Source organism: Ictalurus punctatus, chromosome 24 (assembly GCF_001660625.3).
Source record: "Ictalurus punctatus breed USDA103 chromosome 24, Coco_2.0, whole genome shotgun sequence".
In the NCBI taxonomy this organism is placed as follows: Eukaryota; Metazoa; Chordata; class Actinopteri; order Siluriformes; family Ictaluridae; genus Ictalurus; species Ictalurus punctatus.
This window is the reverse complement of record NC_030439.2, coordinates 7,039,446-7,066,797: the sequence shown is the minus strand read 5'-3', so window position 1 is coordinate 7,066,797 and position 27,352 is coordinate 7,039,446. Positions and strand designations below refer to the sequence as shown.

The 27,352-nt window shown below is 40.4% G+C and overlaps 2 protein-coding genes and 1 long non-coding RNA gene across 6 annotated transcripts in view; 1 reads left to right on the top strand and 2 right to left on the bottom strand.

The window, feature by feature from the left end:
- gna12a (guanine nucleotide binding protein (G protein) alpha 12a) overlaps positions 1 to 4,560 on the bottom strand; it is a 40,716-nt gene extending 36,156 nt beyond the window's left edge. The window contains exon 1 of the mRNA XM_017454596.3: positions 3,654 to 4,560. Within this exon, the coding sequence (XP_017310085.1) occupies positions 3,654 to 3,971 (318 nt within the window). The 5' untranslated portion in view covers positions 3,972 to 4,560. The remainder of the gene's footprint in view (positions 1 to 3,653) is intronic.
- A 6,851-nt stretch (positions 4,561 to 11,411) lies between these two features.
- Positions 11,412 to 27,352, bottom strand: part of card11 (caspase recruitment domain family, member 11) — a 46,298-nt gene continuing 30,357 nt past the window's right edge. Inside the window, exons 17-25 of one of the 4 annotated variants that reach the window (XM_017454592.3) lie at positions 26,939 to 27,179; positions 24,824 to 24,908; positions 24,618 to 24,710; positions 24,394 to 24,514; positions 23,579 to 23,611; positions 22,511 to 22,714; positions 20,240 to 20,364; positions 19,402 to 19,517; positions 11,412 to 18,397 (exon numbers count right to left, since the gene is read on the bottom strand). In XM_017454592.3, coding sequence (XP_017310081.1) covers positions 18,184 to 18,397; positions 19,402 to 19,517; positions 20,240 to 20,364; positions 22,511 to 22,714; positions 23,579 to 23,611; positions 24,394 to 24,514; positions 24,618 to 24,710; positions 24,824 to 24,908; positions 26,939 to 27,179 — 1,232 coding nt within the window. In that variant the 3' untranslated portion in view covers positions 11,412 to 18,183. The remainder of the gene's footprint in view (positions 18,398 to 19,401; positions 19,518 to 20,239; positions 20,365 to 22,510; positions 22,715 to 23,578; positions 23,612 to 24,393; positions 24,515 to 24,617; positions 24,711 to 24,823; positions 24,909 to 26,938; positions 27,180 to 27,352) is intronic. The other 3 variants (XM_053675192.1, XM_053675193.1, XM_053675194.1) reach the window with 3 other exon arrangements.
- On the top strand, positions 16,999 to 27,091 carry LOC124626275 (uncharacterized). The gene is made up of 4 exons (XR_006981005.2): positions 16,999 to 17,140; positions 18,174 to 18,412; positions 24,212 to 24,927; positions 26,906 to 27,091. It is a non-coding gene; the product is annotated as an uncharacterized LOC124626275 (long non-coding RNA).

Sequence of the window (27,352 nt, the reverse complement as noted above, 5' to 3'; positions counted from 1 at the left end):
TTTCTGGAGTTGTTAGACGCAGGTCGCTAGCTAAAATATAGCGTAGCACGTTCGCCTCACACCTCCAGGGTCGGGGGTTCGATTCCCACCGTGGCCCTGTGTGTGTGTGGAGTTTGCATGTTCTCCCCATGCTGCGGGGGTTTCCTCCGGGTACTCCGGTTTCCTCCCCCAGTCCAAAGACATGCATGGTAGGCTGATTGGCGTGTCTAAAGTGTCCGTAGTGTATGAATGGGTGTGTGAGTGTGTATGTGATTGTGCCCTGCAATGGATTGGCACCCTGTCCAGCATGTACCCCGCCTTGTGCCCGATGCTTCCTGGGATAGGTTCCAGGTTTCCCCGTGACCCTGAAGAGGATAAGCGGTATAGAAGATGGATGGATGGATGGATAAATAACCCTGATATAAGTAGAAGTAGATATGAGTAGATATGAGTAGAAGGGTCGAATTACTCCCTCTTGCTAGAAATTGAGTTAGTGAGAAACTTACTAACACCTCCCATCACAATACTCTGCAACAAGGATAAATCAGCTGACTATCACCTATCATTCAGCAGCTTCCCACCAAATCAAGAACAGATAACCTGTTCAGCAAGAAACCCACCAGTCCCGAATCCATGTTTGCCTTATAGCAGTGCTTCTCAAAGCTGTCCTAGAGGACATTTTGTATGTCTCCCTCACCTAACACACCTGATTCAACTCATCAGCTCATTAGTACAGACTGCAAGACCTGAACTGGGTGTGTCAGATAAGGGAGACATATAAAATGTGCAGTGCTGGGGGTCCTCCAGGACAGGTTTGAGAACCTGTGCCTTATAATATAATAACGCAGACACTCTCTCACACCCTTTTGCTTTGTTTACATACTCTCTCTCTCTCTCTCTCTCTCGCTCTCTCACTCTCTCCTGATTGGCTGAAGCTCTTGCCAATCACTGTTTAGTCAGACTTTTTTAGTGCATGAAGGAGCCTAAAGACATGTGACTTATCTGTGCTTGCATATGATGCGTAGCCTGTCAAATCCAATCCGACACACCTGACATGACCAGCTCAGGAAAATCAGATTATAAAGTATTTTCTCTCCTGACGCAATAATCATGACTTAATGTTCCGTTTTAACAACAACAACAAAAATTCTACGCACTAGAGCTTGACGTGACTGATCTTTAGTATGAGAGATATTTTTAACATGTTGACAGAGGCTTTAATGTCACAAAATAGACATTAAGAAAATCAGGAGTTGGCGCACGTAGGGCTATGTGCACTCCCTTGCGAAAATAAGCTTTTCCTCTCTCTTCCATATAAAGTAAAACCCATCTGCAGAGCCAAACCTCCAAATTACCAGCACTCTTTTCTGACCAAAATGTAGGTGAAATTACAGCCAAGGAAAGAAAGTTTCCTGTTGAAAGAGCCAGGAGCCAGAACATACACCACTTGATCACTGGATGAGAAGATGAAATATGACATCGGACATTATTATTATTATTTAGGGTCCTGTGAAGTTCTGCTTCACCTGGACGTGTTTTCCAAACTTACAAAGGACACCTAGTGAAAAAGTAGGAAAGATCTGAATGTCTGTAGAGAGTCGATAAACATCAAATGGACGTCAGATCAGTTCTCTCCACTGCATCTGACAGGGAAGGAACATCTGTTGCAAGTCCCAGTGAGAGACCAGGAGACTCATATAGGCGCAGAAAGACACTGATCGAACTGACGAGGGAACGGCAGCTGTGCGAGGGAGAGAAACAGAGAAGTGACTGCCAAATGAATCCGGGGCGCTTTAAGGCACGAAGCTACTATTCTACTCATGTAACAAGCTTTCTTCTTCCCCTGGCCATTTAACCCGTTAATGTGGAACACTGTATATCACACAGATCATACGACACAAGGCAAAGGATTCCTCTCATACTTCTCTATCTCATTCGCCTCCTCCTTCTCAAACAAACACACACACACACACACACATTTTCTTCCTGGAATTACAGCCATTGTTAAAGACAAAAGCAACCAGAGCAGGACCCGCTTGCAGGGAAATGACCTGGCAGCAATCCCATGACTTTTTCTGTCAGTCAGCTCGTGGAAGCAGTAGACACCTAAAACAAACATGACTTTGACTAACATGGCGCATGGACCTGAGTCTGGATCCATCACACAGCTGGCTACACTTACGTGACCCTTCACGCCATAAATCAGGCTCCACATGTATCCCCTGTATTCTGGGCATTAGTTTGCTGCAAATAGCTGTAGATACAAATCATGATTAAAGAAAATGTAACGGTGGCTTTAGGAAGTAAGAACTAACTACAGTATTTACCATGATTATGACACAAACTTTCACACACTTACAGATTTGGCAGCTTATTGCATGACTTTTCCACCCACTGAAAACTCAAGCAGAAAGCACATTTCTGCACAACATAGGGCTTCTTGTTGAAGCAGCAGGATTTTCTGAGTAGTTGAATCAGAACCACAGGTTGTCCAACAGACATGATAAACAAGTCACTAACCCAGGATGCTGTCAAGACTGGAGTGGTGTCTTGTAAGCTATATCTAATGAGAGACATTGTGTAGATACAGACAGAGAGGGAGACATACTGTAGACTGTTATCTTGTGTTGTGCATTCTTCGAAAAGAGGTTCCTCAGGGGTTTTGGGAATGGTCAAGAGTTCTAAGCCTTCTAAATGGGCTATACTTAGAAAGGAAAGCACTTAGTTGTCGGTTTTTATGCTTTTGCGATCTTGATGTAGTACTTGACAGAGGCATGCCAATGAAGCTGTATTGATTTGAATTGCGAGAGAGACTAGCCAAGTAATGAGGTAGACACTTAGAAAAACTGTCATCAAGCCCCCTAGAGAATTCTTCAGTTTGTCCTCCTGGAGAAACCCTAAAACGTTCTACGTAGAACCCTGTGAAGAAAGGGTGTAATGATGCATCGCGATGCAAAAATGTGATGATGTTCATCGTGGAAATGTGTGATTCACATTATGGATTTTAGCATTCTATTCATTTTGCCTGTAATGCAGTTGCAGCGTTTGAACACCCACGGCCCCAATCTGTTAAAATATACACAGATCACGCGGGTCACGTTTTCATGTTCTTTTGTGGAGAACCGTCCAACAATCTCATAGCTCCAGGTTGCTACGACAAACGCACATTATACGTTATGCAGTTACATTATGACCATGTCATAATGGTTAAAGAAACCGGTCATTTTAGCCGACTTTAGAGCTCTAATTCTGCTACAGAGCTCATTATGTTTCAGTCGGTTGTACCTGTAGTACGTTCTTATGAATGATTCTATTTATTTAATTTCATACAGGCAAAAATGCACATCGTTTTGCGTCGTTTATGATTCAGAAATAAAACAGCGCACTTTTCCAGTCATCATTTTTCTTCGTTCAAGTTTTGTTCAAAATATTCTGAGAATCGAATCGCGAATCAAGTATTGTGAATCAAATCGAATCGAATCAGAGTGACTGGAGTGTAGGGTCCCAAGTAAAACTTCTTGAGAAGCTAGAACCATCCAAAGAACCCCTTAGGAACCTTTTTTTTCTGGAAAATATAGGAATTGAAAATCCAGCTGAAAGAAAGTGAGTTAGTAGGCGAGTAGTAGGTTGTTGTTGTTGTTGTTGTTGTTTTTTAGTACTTTTCTGAAATGTACCTTAATAACATTCTCAAAGATGGTGTCTCTAAAATCCAGCAGCGCTTTCTTGTCAAACTCTTGTCCGTGAATAATCCTCATCTGTTTGAGAAACGTGGACTTGCCGCTTTCTCCTGCGCCCAGTAACAGGATTTTGACCAAGCGGCGCACGGAGCGTCTCTCGCGCGCAAGCATGGAATCGATCTCGCGACTCCGCCGCTTGGCCTCGCGCGCTTGGGTCGCGTCCCGCTCGCGCGCTCCGTCTTTCCCGTTATTCCTCTCGTGGCCGGGCTCAGCGGGGAGCAGACACCGGCTCAGGGTGCGCACCACGCCAGCCATCCCTTCCACTTAGCCCTAAAAAAAACCCCAAAACAAAACAAGACAACGAGCCAGTCCTGTTCAGGGCTCGTGCGTTTCACAGACCGGTCCTGTTCAGGGCTCGTGCGTTACACAGACCGGGCTTGTCATCGGTAAAACAGCGCAAAGCATTTGTCTCCCAGCGCTCACTCCTCCTGCGTGCTCATAACAATACAGTAGAAATAATCAGCTGAACGCACAGAAGATTCATCCCATCAGAGAAGCATCACACATTCCCGAAAGACTAAAAAAAAAAAAACTTTTTAAACTGGTGCAAAAAGTTTGACGCGTCCAAAATGTCCTCTTCACCAACTGATTTGTTAAAAAAAAAAAAAAAAAACTTTATCAGTTTGTCAGCAGCACGTCTTCTAGATTCCGTGTTTTTACAAAATCTTCATTATTTTGCCGCATTTCAAGAGTTATTTAACTTTTGCATTGTTCTCAGCATTCGAGACTCTCTATTCCTCAACACTCTGAACTGCTTCGACTCTCTCTCTCTCTCTCTCTCTCTCTCTCTAGGTCTTTCTCCGTCTCGCGCCGGACCGGCTCATTTCTACGCATGCGCATTATGGGGCGCTCATGAGCAGCACTAGGAGGCAAGAGTTTATACACCCAAAAGTACATCTATCTTTTATATCATGTTTGTAGACACCTGACCATCTCAATCACATGTGCCTAATCCCCCTTTTCCTGCTATAATAATCTCCACTCTTCTGGGAAGGCTTTCCACTACATTTTGGGGCGTGGCTGTGGGCATTTTTGTTCATTCAGCTACAAGAGCATTGGTGATGCTATTGGATGATGAGGTCTGTGGTTCAGTCGGTGTTCCAGTTCATCCCAAAGGTGTTCAGTGTTGGTGAGGTCAGGGTTCTGTGCAGGACACTCGAGTTCTTCCAGTCCAACCTTCTCAAACCATGTCTTCATGGAGCTCGCTTTGTGCACAGGGGCACCGTCATGCTGGAACAGGTTTGAGTTCCAGAGAAGGGAAAATTATTTTTAATGCTACAGCACACAAAGACATTCTGTACAATTGTGTGCTTCCAACTTTGTTGGTAACAGTTTGGGGAAGAAGCTCATATGGGTATGATGGTCAGGTGTCCACATACTTTTGGCCAGACATTAATTGTGGATATAACATTTAGGTGAAGTTTATAGATATGTACTTACAGCGTGTAGCTCATATGTTGCTATGTAGGGGAGAGTGGTGTCCGTTGTAATAGGGGTCAGTTGCTCTAGTCATCAGCAATGTACATGCTCAGTAGCCTCCTTTGCCTGCTTGCAAAGAACAGCGATTTAAACCAGCTGTATTGGAGACTGTATGATATTTGGCTGAATCGTGCTGTTGCAGAGGAAAATCGCACATCATACAAGAATTCTTTGGCCGGGATTCATGATTGCTTGCCTTAGAATGCATAATGAAACCGATTTAGTGTCATTGCGACCGAAGACGGCTGATGACAAAGTTCTGGCAGTGTCAGGAATTTTTGAATAATTTCGCTGCTAGTAAAAGGAGGACAGTTTAGGATTACACAAATCTCACAGGACATCTTAAAATGCTTAAATTTGAGCAAGTCATCATATGAAATACTGACTTGCTCACGATAATATGATAACATCACTAGCCTACATGTCCAGCCCCTCATACAGCTGGGCGGAGCTACAACGCATGCTAATTGACAGAGAGAAAAAAAATGACCTCAAGATCATTTGGCCAATTTAATCTCGCCTGTATTTTACCAAACGTCTCTTCTTCAGTTAAAAAAAACAATACAAAAAAATAACGTTTTCTCTTTCTGTTTAAATGACCCTGTTTTATGAATGAGTCATGATTAAGCTGATTTACGAGGTGAGCAGAACTCAGAACTCATTTTCTTTCATCGCAGGTCTATCATTAGAGCAACTTCATCATATAACCTGTCATGGAGAACAAATTTTATGGCAACTTTATTGGAATAATTTCATACAGTCTGACAAGTAATAAGAGACTACTATCACCTGAAGAATTTATCTGAAGAATGCACTGAAGAATTTGTCATCAAAAGTCTAAAGTATGACAGTATTATGAAATATGTGTTCATTTTCTATGCAAATAAAACCAAAACCGTCTAGTTTTGATCACTGTCTAGTGGACTCTAATACATGCCTACAAAGCCAAAAATGGACCAGCACCCACTTACCTCAAAGCACCTATCACACCCTGCACTGCCCCACGCTCCCTCTGATCCTCTAGCACCGCTCGACTGGTCCCACCATCTCTCAGGATACAAGGAAGGCATGCATCAAGACTCTTCTCTGTTCTGGCACCTAGGTGGTGGAATGAATTTCCCCTAGTGGGCGGCTTTGTCTCAGGTGGTAGAGCGGGTTGTCCGCTAATTGTAGGGTTGGCGGTTCAATTCCCAGCCCACATGACTTGTCCCATGACAAGTGTCCTTGGGCAAGACTCTGAACCCCAAGTTGCTCCAAAGCTAGCAGCTGGCATGGCAGCTCTGCTACCATTGGTGCGTGAGTGTGTGTGTTTGTGTGTGTGTATGTGTGAATGGATGAATGCGAAAAAGTGTAAAGCTTTGTAGAACCGCTAAGGTTAAAAAAGCGCTATTTAAGTCCAGACCATTTTGACGGCCGAGCAGATGTCCGAGCATGTCTTCAAACCACGTCTAAAGATTAAAGGCAGAGTTTTAAGACTGATGGTATTTTTAGTCTGTGACCTAATGAACCAGTATCGGGATGTATTTATTGATAGAGACTTCTGTAAGTCGGTCTGGATAAGGACAGTGCTAATTAAGCTGGTTAGCTAGCATGTCAGATTTCAGAATGGTTGACAGTGTCATGTCGGTTGTAACAGTGTTACCTATACAAGCGTTTAAGCTTTTGTATTTAACAAACCACAAAAATGACTCCCCACCTGAAAATGGTTTCCTTTCTAGAAAACCTTCCACCATCATGTGGAAAAGTTGTCCATACCACATAAGTGTTCTTTACGGCATTTAAAAAAAACAACAACTTATATATCCCACAGACATGAATTGATTCAAAGTGACACAACTTGACCCCTCATATCCGCTGATATTAACATAAAAATATATTTAAATAAAAAGATGAACAATTAACACTCAGTAGTACTTTTCATTGGTTCAAACTACAAAGCGTAAGAATATTTTACTCATAGAAACGTGACAAATGTTCCAACTGACCCCACTCTCCCCTACAACTTACAGTATCTGCTCCATCTGTTAATAGACAGTGACCTCCGTAGGATCTACACTCATCAGATATTATCAGCGTGGTGGATTCTCGTGGTGGATTCTCAGCACAGCAGTGAGACGAACATGTTAGTGCGATCTTAATGTGTGTAGTGCTGGTATCAGTGTATCAGGTGAAGAAGCGTTGCTGGGATTTTTAAGCATATTCTGGCCACTTTATTAGACATGAATACCTTGTTCGTGAAGGCATAGGGGATACACTCAGTAACTGTACACCCACACACAGCACATGTGTAGTAGGTTAACTTGATTAAATGGGCAGTGAATGCATATATATATACATATATATGTATATATGTATATATGCAATATACCAATGCATCTATATATACATATATATAAAATTTGAGAATTGTTGAGAATCTTGAAATTAGTTACAGGTTACAGGATGCATTGGTCCTGTACTAACACGTGACTGACTCTGGGGAACATTACTACCCACAAAACACGAAAAAAAATAAATTATATATATATATATATATATATATATATATATATATATATATATATATATATATATATATATATATATATATTTAACTTTATGCATTAAATTTGGCAAGTGGGTGAAATTAGTGTTAATCTATGCTATTTATACATGACACAGTTATTTCAGTAGGGGGCAGTGTTTGTCTGTGCTTTGATTAGAGTTCATCTGTTCCAAATCCAGCTTCTCATATCCATCATTGTAAAAGAGATGGATTAGTTATTCAACTCAAATCTGTTCAAACGAACTGTAGGAAAGTGCAAATGTGAAACGATGATGATAAACTGTCGGTGATACACCAGAAAGCAATAACTTAATAACCTAACCGAGGGGGGGAAATAAACAAGCAAGCAAACAAACAGAAAGAAAGAAAGAAAGAAATCTGACCCATATTCGGTAGGTCCATATTTTTATTATGACCCAGGTTTTATGATCAGCTCTTATTTTCATTCGATTATTATTCAGGTTCTTATCAACTGAAATAAATTGCGCTTCCCCCAGCACACGGCCAATAAAGCTGCAGAAAGGTAAAAAATAAGGGAATAAGGGAAGTATTGTGATTAGTACTGCTGACCCCATACCTGTGTCAGAGATCTTTCACATCCAAATTAGCATATAGACAATATAACTTCCCCCCCTTCTCTGCATTAGGCTAGGAAGTAAATTATGAGCTGGCTTTTTACGCTGGAAAACAAACACTTTCTGATTACTGAAGGCTTAAAGCTTAGCCGTTATTTAGTTGATGTGTATAAGGGAAACATTTAATGGAAAAGCTTTCAAGTTGATTTTCAAGGAGGAGGTTAATTGGCCTAGGGTTTTTTTTTTGGCGGGGGGGGGGGGGGGGGGGGGGGGAATCAGCACTCAATGCAGAGAAAAGAAGGTGACGAGGCTTCCAGAGAGCAACAGCGCCATGATTACACATTTTGAACACCACATCAAAACCCCAAAACACAAACAGCCATTTTTCTTGTTGGTCGAAAAGGAAAATTGCTCTTGTGAAGAGAGGGCTGAATGAAAGCTGGATGAACAGCAGTTGGAACAATGTGTGCAATCTCTTTACACTGATAAGAGATTGGAGGACCGAGGAGAGGATAATGTTTTGTTTCCAAACAACTCATTGAAGGACTGAAGCCTTACGCCCTTGCAGGCTACTGATCAGTTCGACCCTTTTGTCTAGGGGCCTTGCCACCATAACATGGAATGCTAGACGTTGTATTTTATTTACTGTACGTACGTGAATCTGGCATTTATACTAAGCAGCAAATGAGATAGAATATGATCCATGCACAAAGCTGGCCAAGATTCTATCAAGTACAAGGAAGAACAGAAAGTCTGAAAAGGTCACAAGTGTGAAAGTGGACTTTATTTGTCAGAATATTTTCCTGTTTTGTCTTCTGTGTCTAAGGCTAGAGCTAATGATAATGACTGAGGCACTTTTCAGTAGAACCAAATACTGCCATGCATTTGGCGTGTGACATTTTGTGCTGGGTAGATCTGCATTATTTCTTTTTCAGGAATAAACAGTGAGTTTATATTGTTTAGATAATATTAAAACGGCTTAATACTCTACAGTTTATTAAGTGTCCTGCCTTAAATGTGTAACATTACTGGAATTCAATATGCAGCATATAATAATAAAAATCTGTATGTAATATATACTTCAATTATACATAATATAAAACATATTACGGGAGAAAAGTGACCTTTTCCCCAGGTTTTCAGACATTTCTTTGGAAAATGTTACGCTATAATGATAATGATAGTAATAATAATAAAAAATGTAAAAAACATAAACATGAGTATACTGTTCAGCGTGTTGTCCGACCTAATTAAGAGAAATTAACAAAAACCCAGCAGGCATGTGGTCTCCCTGGACTCTTTCATAGCTGAAATCACAAATTCTTGTTAAAACATCTAATTACTTTGTACTAACATGAAAGCAAGTAAATAATTAAATCCCTGTCATATTTACATCTCGGATAACTGGGATCTCAATTAAAAACATGGCCTGTGAACATCGGATTAGTGTTCGAGATTGATGGAGATGGAACGCTTTAGGTTATAGCTGTTAATAAAGTTCATCAAAGGTTCAGGAGAAGTGCTCTTCTGAGAAAGAGAGCAGCTGACAAACACAAAGCAGCTTGAAACGTCGAGAAAACGAACCAAATAAAAGCACCGCTATTCATTACCATATTCTCTACGATTGAAAAAATGTCCAAAATAATTTTTTTTTTAAAAACCTCCATGAGAAGCCAAGACTCTTGCGTGCTTAATGTTTCTTTTATCAGACTGCGTGGCATACAGGAGATGAAAATGAAGCAGCGCCTCCACTTCATTGAACGTGTTACTGAACATGTAACATCCAAAGATACAGCTGCCATAGTACAAAAAAAAACATGTTCCACTTTCCCAATCAAAGCAATGATCTAGAAAAGCACGTTTCATCATAGACACACATTAACCGGAGATTTATAAAGCAGGACACTCCAGATGAGTCGGCTCTGAATTGTGGGTGTAACAGGAGGGTTGATCAGAAACATCTCGAGTGTTGCAACAGAGGCACAGATGGCGAGCGGGAGTCTGATGCCGAAATCCTGATGTCTGTCACATACACTCACACATAAAAACGCTCTCAGTCTGATGGAGGGTTTATGACGACATATCAGCCCCTACGTTCCTCGCAGAATTGACTGACGGCCGCACTTAACAGTCTGGTGAGCCATCTGCCAAAGCAACACCCCGGTGATGTGTGCTCTGCTTCCTGTGGCAGCTGGCTAAAAAAAAAACTTAGGCGGAGAGACAATATTTATATACTACATTCTTCCAAAGGAAGTCCACCTCTTTTAGTTGTCTGGCTTCTCTGACTTTTCAGCCTCCACTAGACCGAGTCACATTAATAATGAATTCAGTGATGTTCCATGATGTTCAAACTTTGGCCTATTGTTTTAGTCACCAAACCTTGTCAGATACTTGTTTGTTTCTGGATTTGTTTTGGTAGCTCCTTGGTCTTCATGATGCTGATTGTTTAGGTATGTTCTCTGATGAACGCTTAAGCTGCCCAGGGGCAGGTGTATCTACAGCTGAGGTCACAAGTTTACATACACCTTGCAGGATCTGCAAAATGTTCATAGTGAAAAAATAATAATAATAATAATCAGAGGGATCAATTTTGAACAGGATGATCGGTGTAAATTGTTATTATTTTGTCTTCTGGGAAACATGTAAATATCTTATTTAGCGTCTGAAGGGCAAGACTAAATTAAAAAAAAAAAAAGATTACACCTTATGTAATAGTCGTGTACGAGTCCCTCAGTCCTCAGTGTGAAAAGATGGATCTCAACATCATATGTCAAATATGCAGAAGATGCTGGAAAAGTAAAGAATGTGCAGGACCTGGAGGATTTTTCTGAATAACAGTGGGCAGTTTAACTGCTCAGGACAAACAAGGGACTCATGAACAACTCTCACAGAACATAAAAACATCCAGGTAACGACACACAGTATTAAGAATCAAGCGTGTGTTTCAGCAGAAGTGTTCAACAGAAATGTTCAGCAGAAATGTTCAATAAAAATTAAACTGGGAGAAAAAAAAAGAATCAAGCGTGTGTAAGTTATTATTGTGTCTTATGGACTATATGTAAAGATTTCTTATGTGAAATAACATATTCAATTCAATTCAATTTCCATTCAATTTTATTTGTATAGCGCTTTTTACCATGGACATTGTCTCAAAGCAGCTTTAGAGAAACATATAAACACAGGATACAGATTTTAAGTGTGTGAATTTATCCCTATTGGTGGCGAGGAAAAACTCCCTAAGATGATATGAGGAAGAAACCTTGAGAGGAACCAGACTCAGAAAGGGAACCCGTCCTCGTCTGGGGTAACAACGGAAAGTGTGAAAGTAAAGGAAAGTTCATTATGGTTTTTATGTGAAGTCTGTTTATTGAACTAGTCCACTGTTCACTAAAGGAGACCTGAGTGCAAACTTGTATGCGGTAATTGCAATCCTAATGCCATAGCAGCAACCATAGTCCCAGCATCATAGTGCAATTGTTCATGTGAAATTGAGGTCCAAAACCATTTCCATGGTACTTCAAGTGGCACCATCCTCAGCAGTCTGCAGGCTGCACTGTTTGGGGATGTCCTCAGTAGCTGAATGTAGCCTCCAGTTGATGAGTGCTCCATCCAGAGGTAGGGCATCAGGATGGATCAGGCAGGTCTGGAGAGCAGAAAGTGTCAGGATCACTGGCACCTCCATAAAATCATGTGTGGCTCAACAAAAGGAGAGAGGGAGAGGGAGGTAAAGAGAGGGAGAGATTATTAGGTATGCTTACTATCCCGTGATTTATAAGACTGCGTACTTTGTGTAAGTCTACTCATGGTAAGCTTGAGTAAACAAATATGTTTTCAGACTAGACTTGAACACTGAGACTGTGTCTGAGTCCTGAACACTAATTGGAATGCTGTTCTATAACTGTGGGGCTTTGTAAGAGAAAGCTCTTCCCCCTGCTGTAGCCTTCACTATTCGAGGTACTAACAAATAGCCTGCACCTTTTGATCTAAGTAGGCGTGGTAGATCATAGAAAACCAAAATTTCGCTCAGGTACTGTGGCGCGAGACCCTTTAGTACTTTATAAGTCAATAATAGTATTTTATAATCAATGCGAGATTTCACTGGGAGCCAACACAGTGTTGATAAGATCGGGGTGATGTGGCAGTATCTTCTGGTTCTAGTTAGGACTCTTGCAGCTGCATTCTGGACTAACTGGAGCTTGTTTATGCTTCTACTGGAAGAACCAGACAGTAAGGCATTACAGTAATCTAGTCTAGAGGTGAAGAAAGCATGGATTAATATTTCTGCATTATGTAGTGACATTATATTTCTTATCTTAGCAATATTTCTGAGATGAAAGAAGGCTGTCCTAGTAATATTATCTACATGAGCATCAAATGAAAGACTGGAGTCATTAATCACTCCGAGGTCTTTTACTGCTGTGCATGATGAAACGGAAAGGCCATCCAGACTTATTATGTAATCAGAAAGCTTACTTCTAGCTGCATGTGGTCCTAGTCCAAGTACTTCTGTCTTATCAGATTTAAGTAGAAGGAAGTTAAAAAGCATCCAACGTCTAATGTCCTTTTCACATTCCTCAACTTTATGCAGCGGCTGTGTGTTGTCTGGCTTTTCTGAAACATATATGTCACATATTCCTCGTAATGAAGTGAGGACGGATGCAAATGCAGATAAGAGTTTAATGAGAGATAGACAGGCAGACAAATCCAAAACACGAGACAATAGCGAGGTCAAGAAACAGGCAAAGGGTCAGGCGATAAACAGGGCAAGCAGGAAGAGAAGGAGAAACGAGAATAAGATCAAGAACCATGAAACAAAACGAGGAACAGGGTAATATCACACGGTACAGTGGTGGTCATGGTGTTCAAAAAGTCTCTTTTATAGCATGGAGTGAGTGAGTGAGTGTGAGATTGGCAACAGGTGTGTGTGATTAGAATTCCGGAGAAGGTGAACGTGTGTGTGTGTGTGTGTGTGTGTGTGTGTGTGTGTGTGTGTGTGTGTGTGGGAAGTGTAGTCCATGGCAGCCTTGTTTGTAGGCCGCAGTGCAGGATGGGAAATGTAGCCACTGGTTTGCTGTGATATGACAATATAGCTGTATATCATCAGCATAACAGTGGAATTCCATGTTTACGAATAATTTGACCCAGAGGTAGCACATATAAAGTAAAAAGCAGTGGGCCGAAAACAGAACTAGTGGAACACCAAACGTTACCTCGGTATGCATGGAGAAGTCGCCATTTACATATATGAACTGATCGCGATCGGTCAAATAAGACCTGAGCCAGGAGAGGACTGTTCCCTTAATGCCAACAACGTTTTCTAATCTATCAAGGAGAATAGTATGAGCTATAGTGTCAAAAGCTGCACTAAGTTCAAGTAACACAAGCAAGAAGACACAACCCTGATCAGAGGCCAGTAGATGGTCATTTACTACTTTAACCAGCGCTGTCTCTGTGCTATGATGAGGCTGGAATCCTGACTGATACATTTCATGAATGTTGTTCCTATATAGGTACGAGCATAGTTGCTGTCTTACAATCTTTTCTAATATCTTGGAGATAAAGGGGAGATTTGATATCGGTCTATAGCTAGACAGCTGACAGGGGTCGAGGTCAAGTCTTTAAATCAAGGGTTTAACAACTGCTAGTTTCAATGATTTTAGGTACATACCTAGTGCTAAGGGAAGGATTGATTATTTTTAGAAGGGGTTCAATTACTCCTGGAATAATCTGTTTGAAGAAACATGTAGGTAAGAGATCTAGTATACAAGTTGATGATTTTGCTGAAGAGACTAATGAAGCTAGTTCGGTCTCTCTAAGGGGAGTGAAACATTCTAATCGTTGATCAGATATTGCGATATTATCATCTACAGGGTTAGTTATAAAACTGTCTGCTTTTAATTTAATAGTCTGAATTTCACATCTAATATTTTCAACTTTAGCAATGAAAAAATCATGAGATCTTCGCTACCATATAATGACTGTGTGCCTGTTACTGTGGTGGACTTCATCCTAGTTCATTTAGATACCGTGCTGAACAGAAATCTAGGAGTTTTTTTGTTTTCTTCTAGTAAGCTGGAGAGATAGACTGATCTAGCAGCACTAAGAGATATTCAGGGCAGCAAGTCAATACTTGCGCAATGCATTTCAGTGAGTTATAATCATAACACTATTCTGATTCTCCTGAACTCCTGAAAGTGTGTGTGTGTGTGTGTGTGTCTGAGTGCACAGTTTGTAAACTCACACTTATGTGGCAGCGCTATATAAATGAAACATTATTATTTATATCAATCTAAGATGAAAAGCAACACAATAAAGAAATAAGATATGTATATATTGCCCAAAACGTACAAATACAAAACCCCACAGTGTTAATAGTGTGTAATTCATGCAGCTACCCTCTGAAACACCACCTTAGAAAGTCTTAGCATGTGTGCAGTTGTGCAAGCTCGATATTCACACCTCTGCTGTCCTCCTTCCCTTGTATGGTTTGATCAGAGCAAACGGCACATAATCATGCTGTCTATTTACCAGAGAGTAAACAGGAATTTCCACTATGCAAAACAAACAACAACAAAAAAAAAAGAGTCATGAAGATGAACACAAAGATGATTTTTACATTCTCTCAGGTTCATGTTACAGGGCACCAGCGAGCCAGAACACTCCAACACACTCATGAATCATTTTCAATGTAAAGCCAGGAGAAAAAATGACAAGTCTCGAGTGCATGCTTATGTGTTTTGGTAAATAAGGAGATCCAGGAGCTTTGCAGACTGATATTTCCAGCCGCAGTGGAAACTCGGCTTTACCGTAAGAGCTTTCGTCTTCGGTGACGCTGCTCTGAAAGGAACCACCGCCACCACAGACGGCTCCGACCTGTCAGTCGCAGCCAGCAACCAACTGAAATTTCCACTGCTCGACTCGTGACATGCTCTGTTTAAGATTTCTTGTCTTTTGGAAAAAAAAAAAAATTAAGTGCACTATTTCAGTACATTTACAGCTCAGTGAAAGTGCGAGTTGGCAAAGCTTCAGAAGAGTTGGCCAAAACAAGTGCTAGACTTATTCAGAAAGCAAACAGTGGCATTACAGGAAATAGGGCTGTTCTTTCAAAACACGTTTAATGTAAAATAAAACATACGGTTATATATCTGATATAAAGTACATTTGTGTGGAACTTATCTTACAGACATCTATGCTTCAACTGCGACTGGACAAGAGATTTCACAAAAAGGTTTACACAATCTTTAATATAGTTAACACAGTCTCTATAATAATAAATTCTGAACTTTTTGACTGTACTTGTAATAAATATAGTTAAACACAGACATATACATTCATTTAAGGCAAGACACTACAGGTGATTTAAAAAACAACAACAACAACAACAAAAGAATTGATTTCACAATCAACCTTTGCCAGCTGATTACTGAATTATTTTTTGTAAAGGAAATTAAAAGAAAAAGTACATTTATTTATGCCAATTAGGATTTGCATAATTAAAGATGCATACATTTGCATACTTGATAAAACAAAAAATCTAGCCTTTTGATGTTGTTGGAATTTAAATATTTACTTGGCTGCGAAGACACTCCCAAGAGGACGACTTGGAATTAATCGTTTTTAAATTATTTAATCAAGAAAATAAAAGCCATTTTTCAGTGTTTTTCCTTTCTAATGTTCTTCGAATTAGGGAACGAAATGAAGAGTGCAGCTTGTCTGAAAACAGAGATTAACTGTAGAAAATACGACTTTGAGAAAGACGGTTTTAAAAATACACTCGAGTCGGCAGGGTGTGTAAGGTTTATAAAGAAATTTCAGACGTATGTCATAATGACACATAAACTGACATACACCGATCTGCCATAACATTAAAACCACAGACAGGTGAAGTGAATAACAATGATAATCTTGTTCCAGAATTGCAGGTCTTGTGGGGTGTTCCTGCTAGGCAGTGGTTAATACCTACCAAAAGTGGTCCAAGGAAGAACAACCGGTGAACCGGCAACAGGGTCGTGGACGCCTGAGGCTCATTGACACGCATGGGGAGCGAAGGCTAGCCCATCTGGTCCGATCCAACAGGAGAGCTACTGTAGCACAAATTGCTGAAAAAGTTCATGCTGGCTCTGACAGAAAGGTGTCAGAACACACAGTGCATCAGGATGCACTATGGGAAGAAGGCAAGCTGGCGTTGGCAGTGTGATGCTCTGGGAAATGTTCTGCTGGGAAACCTTGGGTCCTGGCGTTCATGTTGATGTTATTTAGACACGTACCACCTACGTAAACATTGTTTCAGACCAAGTACATCCCTTCATGACTGCGGTATTCCCTAATGACAGCAGATTCTTTCAGCAAAATAATGCGCCTTGCCACACTGCAAAAATTGTTCAGGAACGGTTTGAGGAACATGACAAAGAGTTCAAGGTGTTGACTCGGCCTCCAAATTCCCCAGATCTCAGTCCGATCAAGCGTCTGTAGGACGTGCTGGACAAACAAGTCTGATCCATGAAGGCCCCACCTCGCAATTTACAGGACTTAAAGGATCTGCTGCTAGCATCCACAGAACACCTTGAGAGGTCTTGTAGAGTCCATGCCTCGACAGGTCAGAGCTACACAGTATTAGGCAGGTGGTTTTAATGTTATGGCTGTTGACGCCCATATTTCACAAAACAAGCTTTTCCGGGATGCATATGGATATGACGTGATTGTACCGAGTGGGTGGAGCTTAAGAGTTCTTCAGAGTGGCTTAGTTTGAACTTTTCGGATGAGTTTGGATTTTTTTATTGTTCCAGTTTAAAAGAAGACATCTTATACAGTTGTACATGATTGACGTGAGTACCTGTAGTGTCTTGCCGTCAAAAAAACACATTTGCAATTATGCACAAGTTTGTGATGATATGAAAGTTATCAACAGGATTATATGTCAACCTTGAGGCTTGGGGCAACGGTGCCACACCCCTTATTTTCACAGCAGAAAAAAGCGCATTTGGCATTCAGAGGCAAACAGGCGAAGAACTTCTAGGTGACAGTTCCCTTTTTCTTTTTTCTTTGCATGCGACTTGTAGAACTGCTCGACGAGTTATAGCTCTAGAAGAAACGTCTTCACGTAATATTCAAATCACTCACACAATTATTCAGTCAAACTTAATGCTGCATGGTTTTTTTCGAGTGCGCTAGTTACTATACAGCATGCACACCTATGCGTCGAACCTAAAACAAGCAAAGACAAGTCATCCACCCACACATAACCTGTACACACTACAGCGGAGGAAACAACACGGCCTTTCTTTTAAATAATGCACTGCATGTTGGGTATAAAATAAATATACTGACAGCACGAAGATGGAGTGAAATAAATCAGAGCTCTGGTCCATCATTTAAGCAATGCAATGATAAGGGCATCAAATTCGCTTTAGAATTATCAACATTCATCTTGTTTGTGGTCACTCAGGATGATAAATGAGAACTGCAGCGAGCATTTGCAAGGGGAAAAAATTGTGGAAGGAATCCAACAAAATGCAATGGGCTGTGCCTTATTGGGTATTACAGATAGAACGTGAGCAAAATAATGTTTTATTGACCACAGCAGCACATTTGGAGAACGAATGATATTTTAAAAAAAAAAAAAAAAAAAAAAAAAGGCTTCGATTGAGAACGCGTCCACGTGTAGCTGGGACTGTTGTCAGAAAAGGCTGTCTTTCCTTAGGCGCATTTTCTTTTTCACTGCACAGGAACCACATACCTCTGCATCACTTCCTCTTTGCAGTGGCTTTGCGTATACGTTCCAGCTGCGCCACAAGCGCTGACAGAGTTTCAGAGATCGGTGTAACCTGCACTGTCTGTGCTTGTCTGTCTGTTCTCAAGGTCAGGTGATCTACAGCAGATCTTGCTCCACCCACACCGTTTTCTTCTGCTCTTCCAGGATCTTGTCCTTAATGAGCCTGAGGAGCTCCTCCACCCCGCTCCAGGAGTCGGGTTCCACGGTGGCATAGAGACACGGCAGGGCTTCCAGCTCTTTCTCCTTAGCACGGCACATCTTCAGGAAATCCTCCTCCTGAGGGAAGGAGTCCACCTTCAGAAGCAGCCTCCTGCAAAACGTTCAGGTCCATTAATGTAATTGTAATGCTACAGCACACGAAAGATATTCTAGACAATTGTGTGCTTCCAACTTTGTGGAAGAACCACATATGGGTATGATGGTCAGGTGTCCGCAAACTTTTGGCCATATCATGTATATTTACTAATAATTACATTACATGAATACATTAAATAAGTGTTTTTGTATGTGTCATGTGGATGACTGGATTCGTATTCTCCTATCTATTGTTTATAGCTACAACCCTGTTAAAATAACTATTCTGCATATTGCGTTTTAATATATATATATATATATATATATATATATATATATATATATATATATATATATATATATATATATATATATATATAAAATTTATTTATTTATTTATTGTTATAAATAAAAGGTAATAGTAATTATTAAGTATTAATATTTTGCAAATAAAATATGTGCAGCAGCTTGGAAAAACCCTTCACACAGTCTAATTTTGATATCTTGTACTATAATAGTGTCTACATTTCTAAAAAACTGCAGGCTTTCCTGAACTGAAATCGTTCTTTTGCACATATCTCAACCAAAAGTTCCAACGTAAATGAAAGTAAAACTCGAGGAAACGGTCACTACGCACTTACATATACACAACGTACTCTACCCTCTAGTGTATGAATTTTAGAAGGGTAGTATCGTCTCAACTGGTACACTAATCCCCAGTCGATGGCACGTAATGCGACACCGTTCAACGAAAGTTTTCACACGTTTTTTTTCCCCTTTCAATTCTGAGCAAATCTGAGTCAGCGCCTGGTAGCCCCGCCCCTCTTCCACTACATAAATGTCGAGGGCATGAGGTGTCCAACATTCCACACTTTTCAGGTTGAATAAGCGCGTCATTCGGGTACTTGGAGTGCACAGACAAAAAAAAAAAAGTCATTTGAGATCTACTTGATTACAGAAAAGCTAATTAAAGGTGAGATTTTTATTTATTTATTTATTTATTCTTGGCAGGCTGCTTACTTAAATTTCTTGATGTTCCTGTCGCAGATCTTGATGAAGATAACGATGGGGTAGATTTCTCTCCTGAGCAACTCTTTTGCACAGCTCAGATCTGCTTCCAGGAGACAGTGTTTACTCTGCGACAGAACATAGTATTAGAATGTGAACGCAGTCTTCGAATGCGCACAAATGTGCTGCATCAGCCGGGACTAAATCAATAATGCAAGGAATGTACAAGATTTCAGGCAGAATAGAAACATCTACATGTGCTCATTTCCATCATTTTGGGTATTCAACCGAAGCCATCATTTAGGTTTTGTTTCCCAATTCGTGTTACGTGCTGTTCTGGTTTTTCCACACAGCTCTCAGAGGTACACCACTCACAGTGGAAAAAGTTCATGCCTCTCCTGATACATTAATAATTGATGCATGAAAATGATGCTTCTGACCACCTGACAAAACCCCAAAGAGCTTTCTCTCTCTCTCTCTCTCTCTCTCTCTCTCTCTCTCTCTGTCCTCGAGAGAAGGCAGAGCCGCTGAGCAGCGCTTCTTTCGTGGCCAATCAAACAATTTCTTGCTTAAGGTCTATACTGCTCTCCAGCCCTCAGTGTAAACAGAAGTGGGAGGACCAGAGCAGATCTCTATGAATTAGATGTCAGAGTGGCAGTGTAATTGTGACCCAAGAGCTCTGGGTCGCTGAGCGATCCATAAGAAAAATGATACAGCTCATACAACGGGGCGTCTTTTCCAAGCGAGACGCAACGTTGCGAAGAAATGGTGGCACAAAAAATAGGCAACGAAAGAATAACGAAACATCATCATACTAATCAAACTAATCTACAAAGTGTTCTTTATATACCTTAAAGGCGACAGCTTCGATGTTCTCAGGGGTGATGCACTCGTACGTGCTCGCCTGCCTTTCCTTTGAGAAGATTATAGGCTCTATCTTCTGCTTCATAAGGAACTCCTCTTTTGTCAGGATGTCTGAAAGGATAGTGAATTGGACAGGAAAAATATTCAAACAATGCTCACACACACACACAACACTTCATATTCTTTATTGATACTTTTAACAGACCATAGTTCTCATAGTTTTAAACAACCATTTGTAATTACACCTTATCTACATCAAGGCTCCGGGTTATTGATCAGGAGGTCGTTGTTCATTCCCCAGAACTGCCAAGCTGTCACTCTTGGACCCTTGAGCAAGGCCCTTAACCCTATCTGCTCCAGAGGCTCTAGCCGTTTCTCAATACGTGTTCTTGCGTCCTCGTGTACGCGTTCTACGTCATCATCCACCGCCGAAGTTCAATTCCAATACTCAAGAACGCAGCTACCAGGGACCAGGGATTTAGATTGAGACTGAGATATAGATGAGGTTGTTGAAAAGTCGAATTTATCCCTCAGAAGCATTTGGATTAAACTACGATACATCCCGTCCTGAGATAACGCTAAACTCACTAGCTTAGTTTTTCGTTAACGTCATTTGCAAACAGAGAGCTTACTACGTTAAAACATGCTTAATTCACTTTTGCTTAATCAGCCAGTTAACCGTATCTCTTTTAACCAACTGAAACGTATTACTTAGCGAGCACTGTAGAGACGATGGTCCTGTCCAACTACTCGAAATGTGCTGGAGCGGTCCGTCACGCAACAATTCTCGATTCTCACAAAGACGCGTACTATAAGTCCCTTCTTTGCGTTCTTAGAATTGAGAAACTCTGTGTCATGGCTGACCCTGTGCTCCGATCCCATCTTTCTAACAAGCTAGGATATATGAAGACAATAATTTGCTGTAATGTATATGTGACAAATAAAGACTTCTTCCTCTTGTATATGCTGTTCAATCCATCCAAGTCATAATTTGTTTACTCATGCTCTATGATTATAACTCGCTAATTGGTGAAATGAGTGTTTATTCACAAACATCATCTTAGCGAGGATGTTACTGAAGGATATTATCTCTAGAAAGAGAGACCTGGCAGCTTCCTGTACACACAACTGCTGAATTTTCAAAAACATGATACCCAGTGACTTCAGCCTGTGGTAAAAAACTGCTGATTTAAGCATAAAAGTCTTAAGCGTAGAGGACAACTGGGAGCATGAACATAGCGAGAATGATGCATGGATTTATAATGTCGAGAGTTCAGGGGATGTTTTCGCCTATGTTTGGTCATTTAGAAGAGGCGACGTGTTGCCTTATCCATCGGTTGCGGTATGATTTTACTGTTTTAAACTCTGCAATTAAATTCAACTTTGAGAACTGCATCCCTGCCTGAATTAAATGTTATACTCCAAAAGCACAACATTTCTGTACTGATTAATGTTTTATAGCGCTATATAAATACAGTACTATATATAGTAAGGTCTAAAAAAAAATTATGGTTGAAAATCAAATTTCAATTGGCACTTTAATAATGGACGATGTAAAGCAGAGACTAATCCAATGGTGTTTACTTGTTCAAAATGCAAATATAGCCTGTCTGCACATAATTTGCATGATTTTCTAACATCGCACTATATATGACGCACTATACGTTCTTTAAATGGTGACATAAAAATACTCCGTATATAAATAGCATCTGCCTATCCATCCATTTTCTGTACAGCTTATCGTATACAGGGTCGTGGGGAGCGTAGAACCTAACCCAGGGGACTCAGGGGACAAGGTGGGACACCCTGGACAGGGTGCCGACCCATCATAGGGCACAATCACACACTCCGAACAATTTAGAGATGCCAATCAGAGTACCACGCATGTCTTTCGACTGGGGGAGGAAACCAGAGTACCTGGAGGAAACCCCCGAAGCACATGCAGGCTCCGTGCACACAGGGTGGTGGAGGAATTCAAAAACCCCAACCCCGGAGGTGCGAGGCAAACATGCTAAGCACTAAGCCACCGTGCCCCACTTACATATAAATACAAAAACAACCACATTAATACCCATTCAAACCAACAACCTTATTATGGTTTGATTAATATGGACCTCTATGTGTTGCACCTTCTCTGCCTTCAGTACGTAACAACAAGCCTTCGTTTTACTTATATTATTGATAAATGATGTAATTTGACCTGTTATCTCGTATCTCGTTCATCAGTCTCAGGCGCACCTTGTCCACTAACGCTTACCTGGCTTGCAGATGTTGAACTCCATGGCTCCTCCAGAGTTGAGGAACTTCTGGACGATGGTTTTGGCCAGGATGTTGGGAGAGAAGAGCACGGGGCGTTTGCGTGGGCAGTGATGTGGCGTCACCGGACTGTACGGGATCAGGTTTAGATCGCTCTTGTTCAGATCGCTCTCCGAGTCGGATGTATCTACAATACGAAAGCGGCCTTACAGCAGGAATGTTGGAGTACAAAAAACAGTTTATATTACATTATATTATATTGGGTGTATCTAATACCTATGTAATTACATATATTCTACATATGCCACTGTAATGTAACTAGTAATGACATATGCCATGTTAAAGATGCATTACAATCCAGTAGCACATCTTATTTAACTACTACACGTACTACACAGGTGCAGGAGTAATAAGACATAATTCTCTTCAAAAAACTTTTCAGCTGACCCTTCATATTGATGTTAGCTAGTAAGTATTGCTAGCTACATTGGAACTGGATACATATGTAGTTATGTAAGGGTGGTTCACACATCGCATTACCTTAACCGGCTCTCTAAACGATATAAACGTATCTACTACACTATATGGCCGAATGTTTGTAGACACTTAACCATCACACATATATGGGCTTGATGAAAATCCCATTCCAGATTTAGTCCCACTTTCCTGTTATAATGCGCTCCACTCTTCTGGGAAGGCTTTCTGCTAGATTTTGGAGTGTGGCTGTGGGGATTTGTGTTCATTCAGCCACAAGAGCTTTAGTGAGATCAGGCACTGATGTTGTGCGAGGAGGCCTGGGCTGAAGTTCATCCCAAAGGTTGAAAAAAAAGAGTTCTTTTACACCTATCTTTGTGCACAGGGGCACGGTCATGCTGTCGCACATCTGGGTGTGATGGTCAGGTGTCTACAGACTTTTGACCATTTAGTGTACAAGAGCAACATCGCTAATTCCATGTCCAACTTTATCCCAGTCACCATCTTGTAAAAACACTACTTTTCTTTATTGTAGTCTTACTAGGTCTCGTCATTAAATAATTCATGGAAGTATCTGGCTGTGCTGGGCGCTTACCGGATTCAGCCATTTTTTCCTTTAAGAACAGACCTGGGATGGAGGGAATAGGAGTTAGGGTGTGTCTATAAAAAAGACTGACAGTAGGCTCCAGACTGGAACGCAATCGGTTTTCTCACCCATTATATACATTATACACTTGCTTTATGATTTCTAAATCATTTCCAGGTTATTATTCTTCTAGCAAAAAAAAAAAATTAACTATTCCACAATTAAATCATGCATATATATATATATATATGTGACGACTTAAGTATGCTATTGGTTTCTGTAAAAAATGTTATGCTATTGGTTCATGTATTATGTATCATATATGTATCATATATATATATATATATATATATATATATATATATATATATATATATATATATATATATATATATATATATATATATATATATTTACAGACAATAACCTACTGTCATCCATCTCTAAAAAGCAAAAATGTTACACTTCCAGTACTTACATTACACTTGCATGTATAGTTTATTTATAATTAAATGGGTTTTTAGACATGGCATAAAAAATATTAACCGTGTGTGAAAGCTAATGAGGACCAGTTAGCATTGTTACATTTACATAAAGCTAACATGCTTTTCATTCATTGTTATCCGTGTTAACATTTTGCAGTGACGTACAGTATGTCTTCAGCAAACCATCAACAGAAGCTGAGCAGAAATGAACTTTGATTGATGTACTCTTAGAAGAAAAAGTCTATGAGTAGTGGAATCTATTGATCATAAAGCTATTATATGAGCCTTCAGACCCATGGGTGAGAATGAAACAAAGCAGACTGGATCTGTCATGCTTACCCTCAGGCTTCATGGTTTCAAAGCCCGATTTGGGAAGAGATGACAGATTGCCAGCGTTGAGGATGCGCACACGATCATTGCTGTCCATCCTCTTGTACTTGTTATCTGCCCTGCTGACAAACTGACACCAAGGATCTCGATCAATCTCTGCAGCACACAGCCATCATCTTTACCCAGACCTACTCTCTCATCCTGTCTAAGTCAGGCCAGAGGCACAGTTTTACCTGCAGGATCTGACAGATGAAGATGCTGGCTCTGGACAGGCGTGGACTGCACTTAGGGTCTGATGGAGCAGCTTCCTCAGGCTGCAACGTATTCTGAGGACAAAAAAGGGGAAAAAAACCCACCCCACGATTGTATTGGGATTCACGCTCGGCTGCACTTTGTTCCATTATGTTTTTGCCAAAAAAAACTGAAGCAATTGTCTAACCCTAAGTCCCCTCAGACTATCTGTCTCTTCTCGGCTGCCACGACACATCAGCTTCTGGATCTTCACCAGGAGAAGTTGCTGGGCCCTGAGGGAGAGGAAGGACGGTCAGTTCACACTGCAGCATACCGTCACGTTCACCACATACAAACACGTCTGTTCTCTGCTTAATAATGAACATCTGTAATGATCATCCCTTTTGACTTGATAAAATATAATACGATTTGAAAATATCTTTTAAATTCCCTATATGTTGTATCTTCATCTCCCCAGTTAGGAACGCGAAACATGACCTTTTGGTTGAAAACCACATAAACGTCATCACTGGGGGTCAAATGATTTTTTAATTTTCACCAAAATAGTTTTTGGTGTAATGCTTGAAACAAAGAAAGTTCGGTCTCTAAACTCAGAGAGAAACTTTTATAAGAATCTATAGTTGTGCTCATAAATTTACACACCCCTGGCAGAATCTGCAAAATGATAATAATTTTAAAAAATAAGAGGGATCATAAAAATTGCATTGTGTTTTATTTAGTTCTGTCCTGAATAAGCTATTTCCCATAACAGATGTTTACATCTAGTCCACATGACACAGTAATAACTGAATTTACACAAAAGAATCAGTTCAAAAGTTTATATACGCTTGATTATTAATACTGTGTTGGTTACCTAGATGATCTTCAGAAAAATCCTCCAGGTCCTGCACATTCTTTACTTTTCCAGCATCTTCTGCACATTTGACCCCTTTCCAACAGCGACTATACGATGTTCAGGTCCATCTTTTCACACTGAGGACGACTGAGGGACTCGTACACGACTATTACAAAAGGTGCAAACATTCACTGATGCTCAAGAAAGCAGCACGATACATTAAGAGCCGGGGGGGTGTAAACTTTTGCCGGAAAAGCAAAGAATGTGCAGGAGGTGGAGGATTTTTCTGAAGAACAGTGGGCGATTTAACTGCTCAGGACAAACAAGGGCCTATCATCAAAAATCTATCACAAAACAATCATCCAAGTAACGACACGCAGTGTTCATAATCAAGCGTGTGTAAACTTTTGAACTGGTTCATTTGAGTAAATTCAGTTATTATTGTGTCTTGTGGACTATATGTAAAGATCTGTTATGTGAAATAGCTTATTCAGGATGGTAATAAATAAAAACACAATGCAATTTTAATGATCTCTCTTATTTAAAAAAAAAAAAATTAACATTTTGCAGATTCCACAAACTTCTGAGCACGATTGTATCTAACAGGAAGCCATTGTCCAGGATGAACACAACTCAGCCTTGCCAATCAATATCCACATTCTGTTTACACTCTTGGTATGTTTTACATATATTCCATGAGAGTAATAAAAAAAAAAAAAAGATAGGTGTACAAAACAGGTGCGATAAAGATCTAAAGTACTTCCTGGTTTTACAATAACATCCCAGAAGATATCCAGCGAATACTGATGTTAGCTGACATCAGATAACACTGATAGCAGACAGCATTAAACATCTATGACATTAGTTATCTACATGCAATATGCTTAATAAACAGAACTTTCTAGTGTAGCAGGGGCTGAATGTAATTCTTATGTTTTAATATGTTAAATGATTTACAATGAAATTTCAAGGTAGATTAGGAACGTCAGCTTGTAAAAAGTGAATTAGTATTTTAGATTTTAGAGAATGCAATCAGAAAAGTTACTCAAAAGTGGAAATGTTCATAATGTGCTCGTAATTTACTCAAAATATCTTTCTTAAGTCTTAGTTATTAGTTATTAATAAGATTAAGAGATTGCTTAATAAGAAACAGCCAAACTTTGATCTTACAGAATAATAAGGTAGTAACTGTGTTTCCTCAGAACTTTGATGTAAATATAAAGGTCGGTACTTTAGGGTTTTGCTATTGCTGGAATGTCAAAACTTATCTCAAAACAGATCTTTATCCAGTTTTATATGGAAATGATGATTTAAATCCTTTTGGACAATTTTTTTTCTATTTTAAGCATTAAGCCAAGCATTTTAAGCAGAACATATTAAACTAATCACGATATTAAACCCTTCATTCAGTTTTCATTTTTTCCACTGACACAGACAGCTGTATGACAGCCGTGTTCATACTCTGACCTGCTGTAGCTGGGGATGGTGCCCTTCTCCAGGTCCTTGTCGGTATACGGGTCTACACGCGCACACAGCCACTCACACTTGCCCTGGTACCGTGTGTCCAAAACATGGAGCACTTCGTCACACCGGACGCTCAGTGAGCAGCTGTCTAACTGGCCGGAGATGTTCAGGTTGACACGGATGTAGAACGAGTCGCCCGACACTGCTCGGCCCTCCTCTATGTCCTTCTGCAGACGCCTGTAACCTGGAGACGAGAGCAGATGTCATGGCGCAAACCCACATACGGCGATAGAAACAGTAGCTGATGCACTGATGCTCCATGCAATCATTCATTTAATAGCACAGGGCAAAAGTGTCAGTGACCCCCAATTCATGCAGGAGGAAACCCACCACTGTGAGGATTCTGATAGTGAGCAC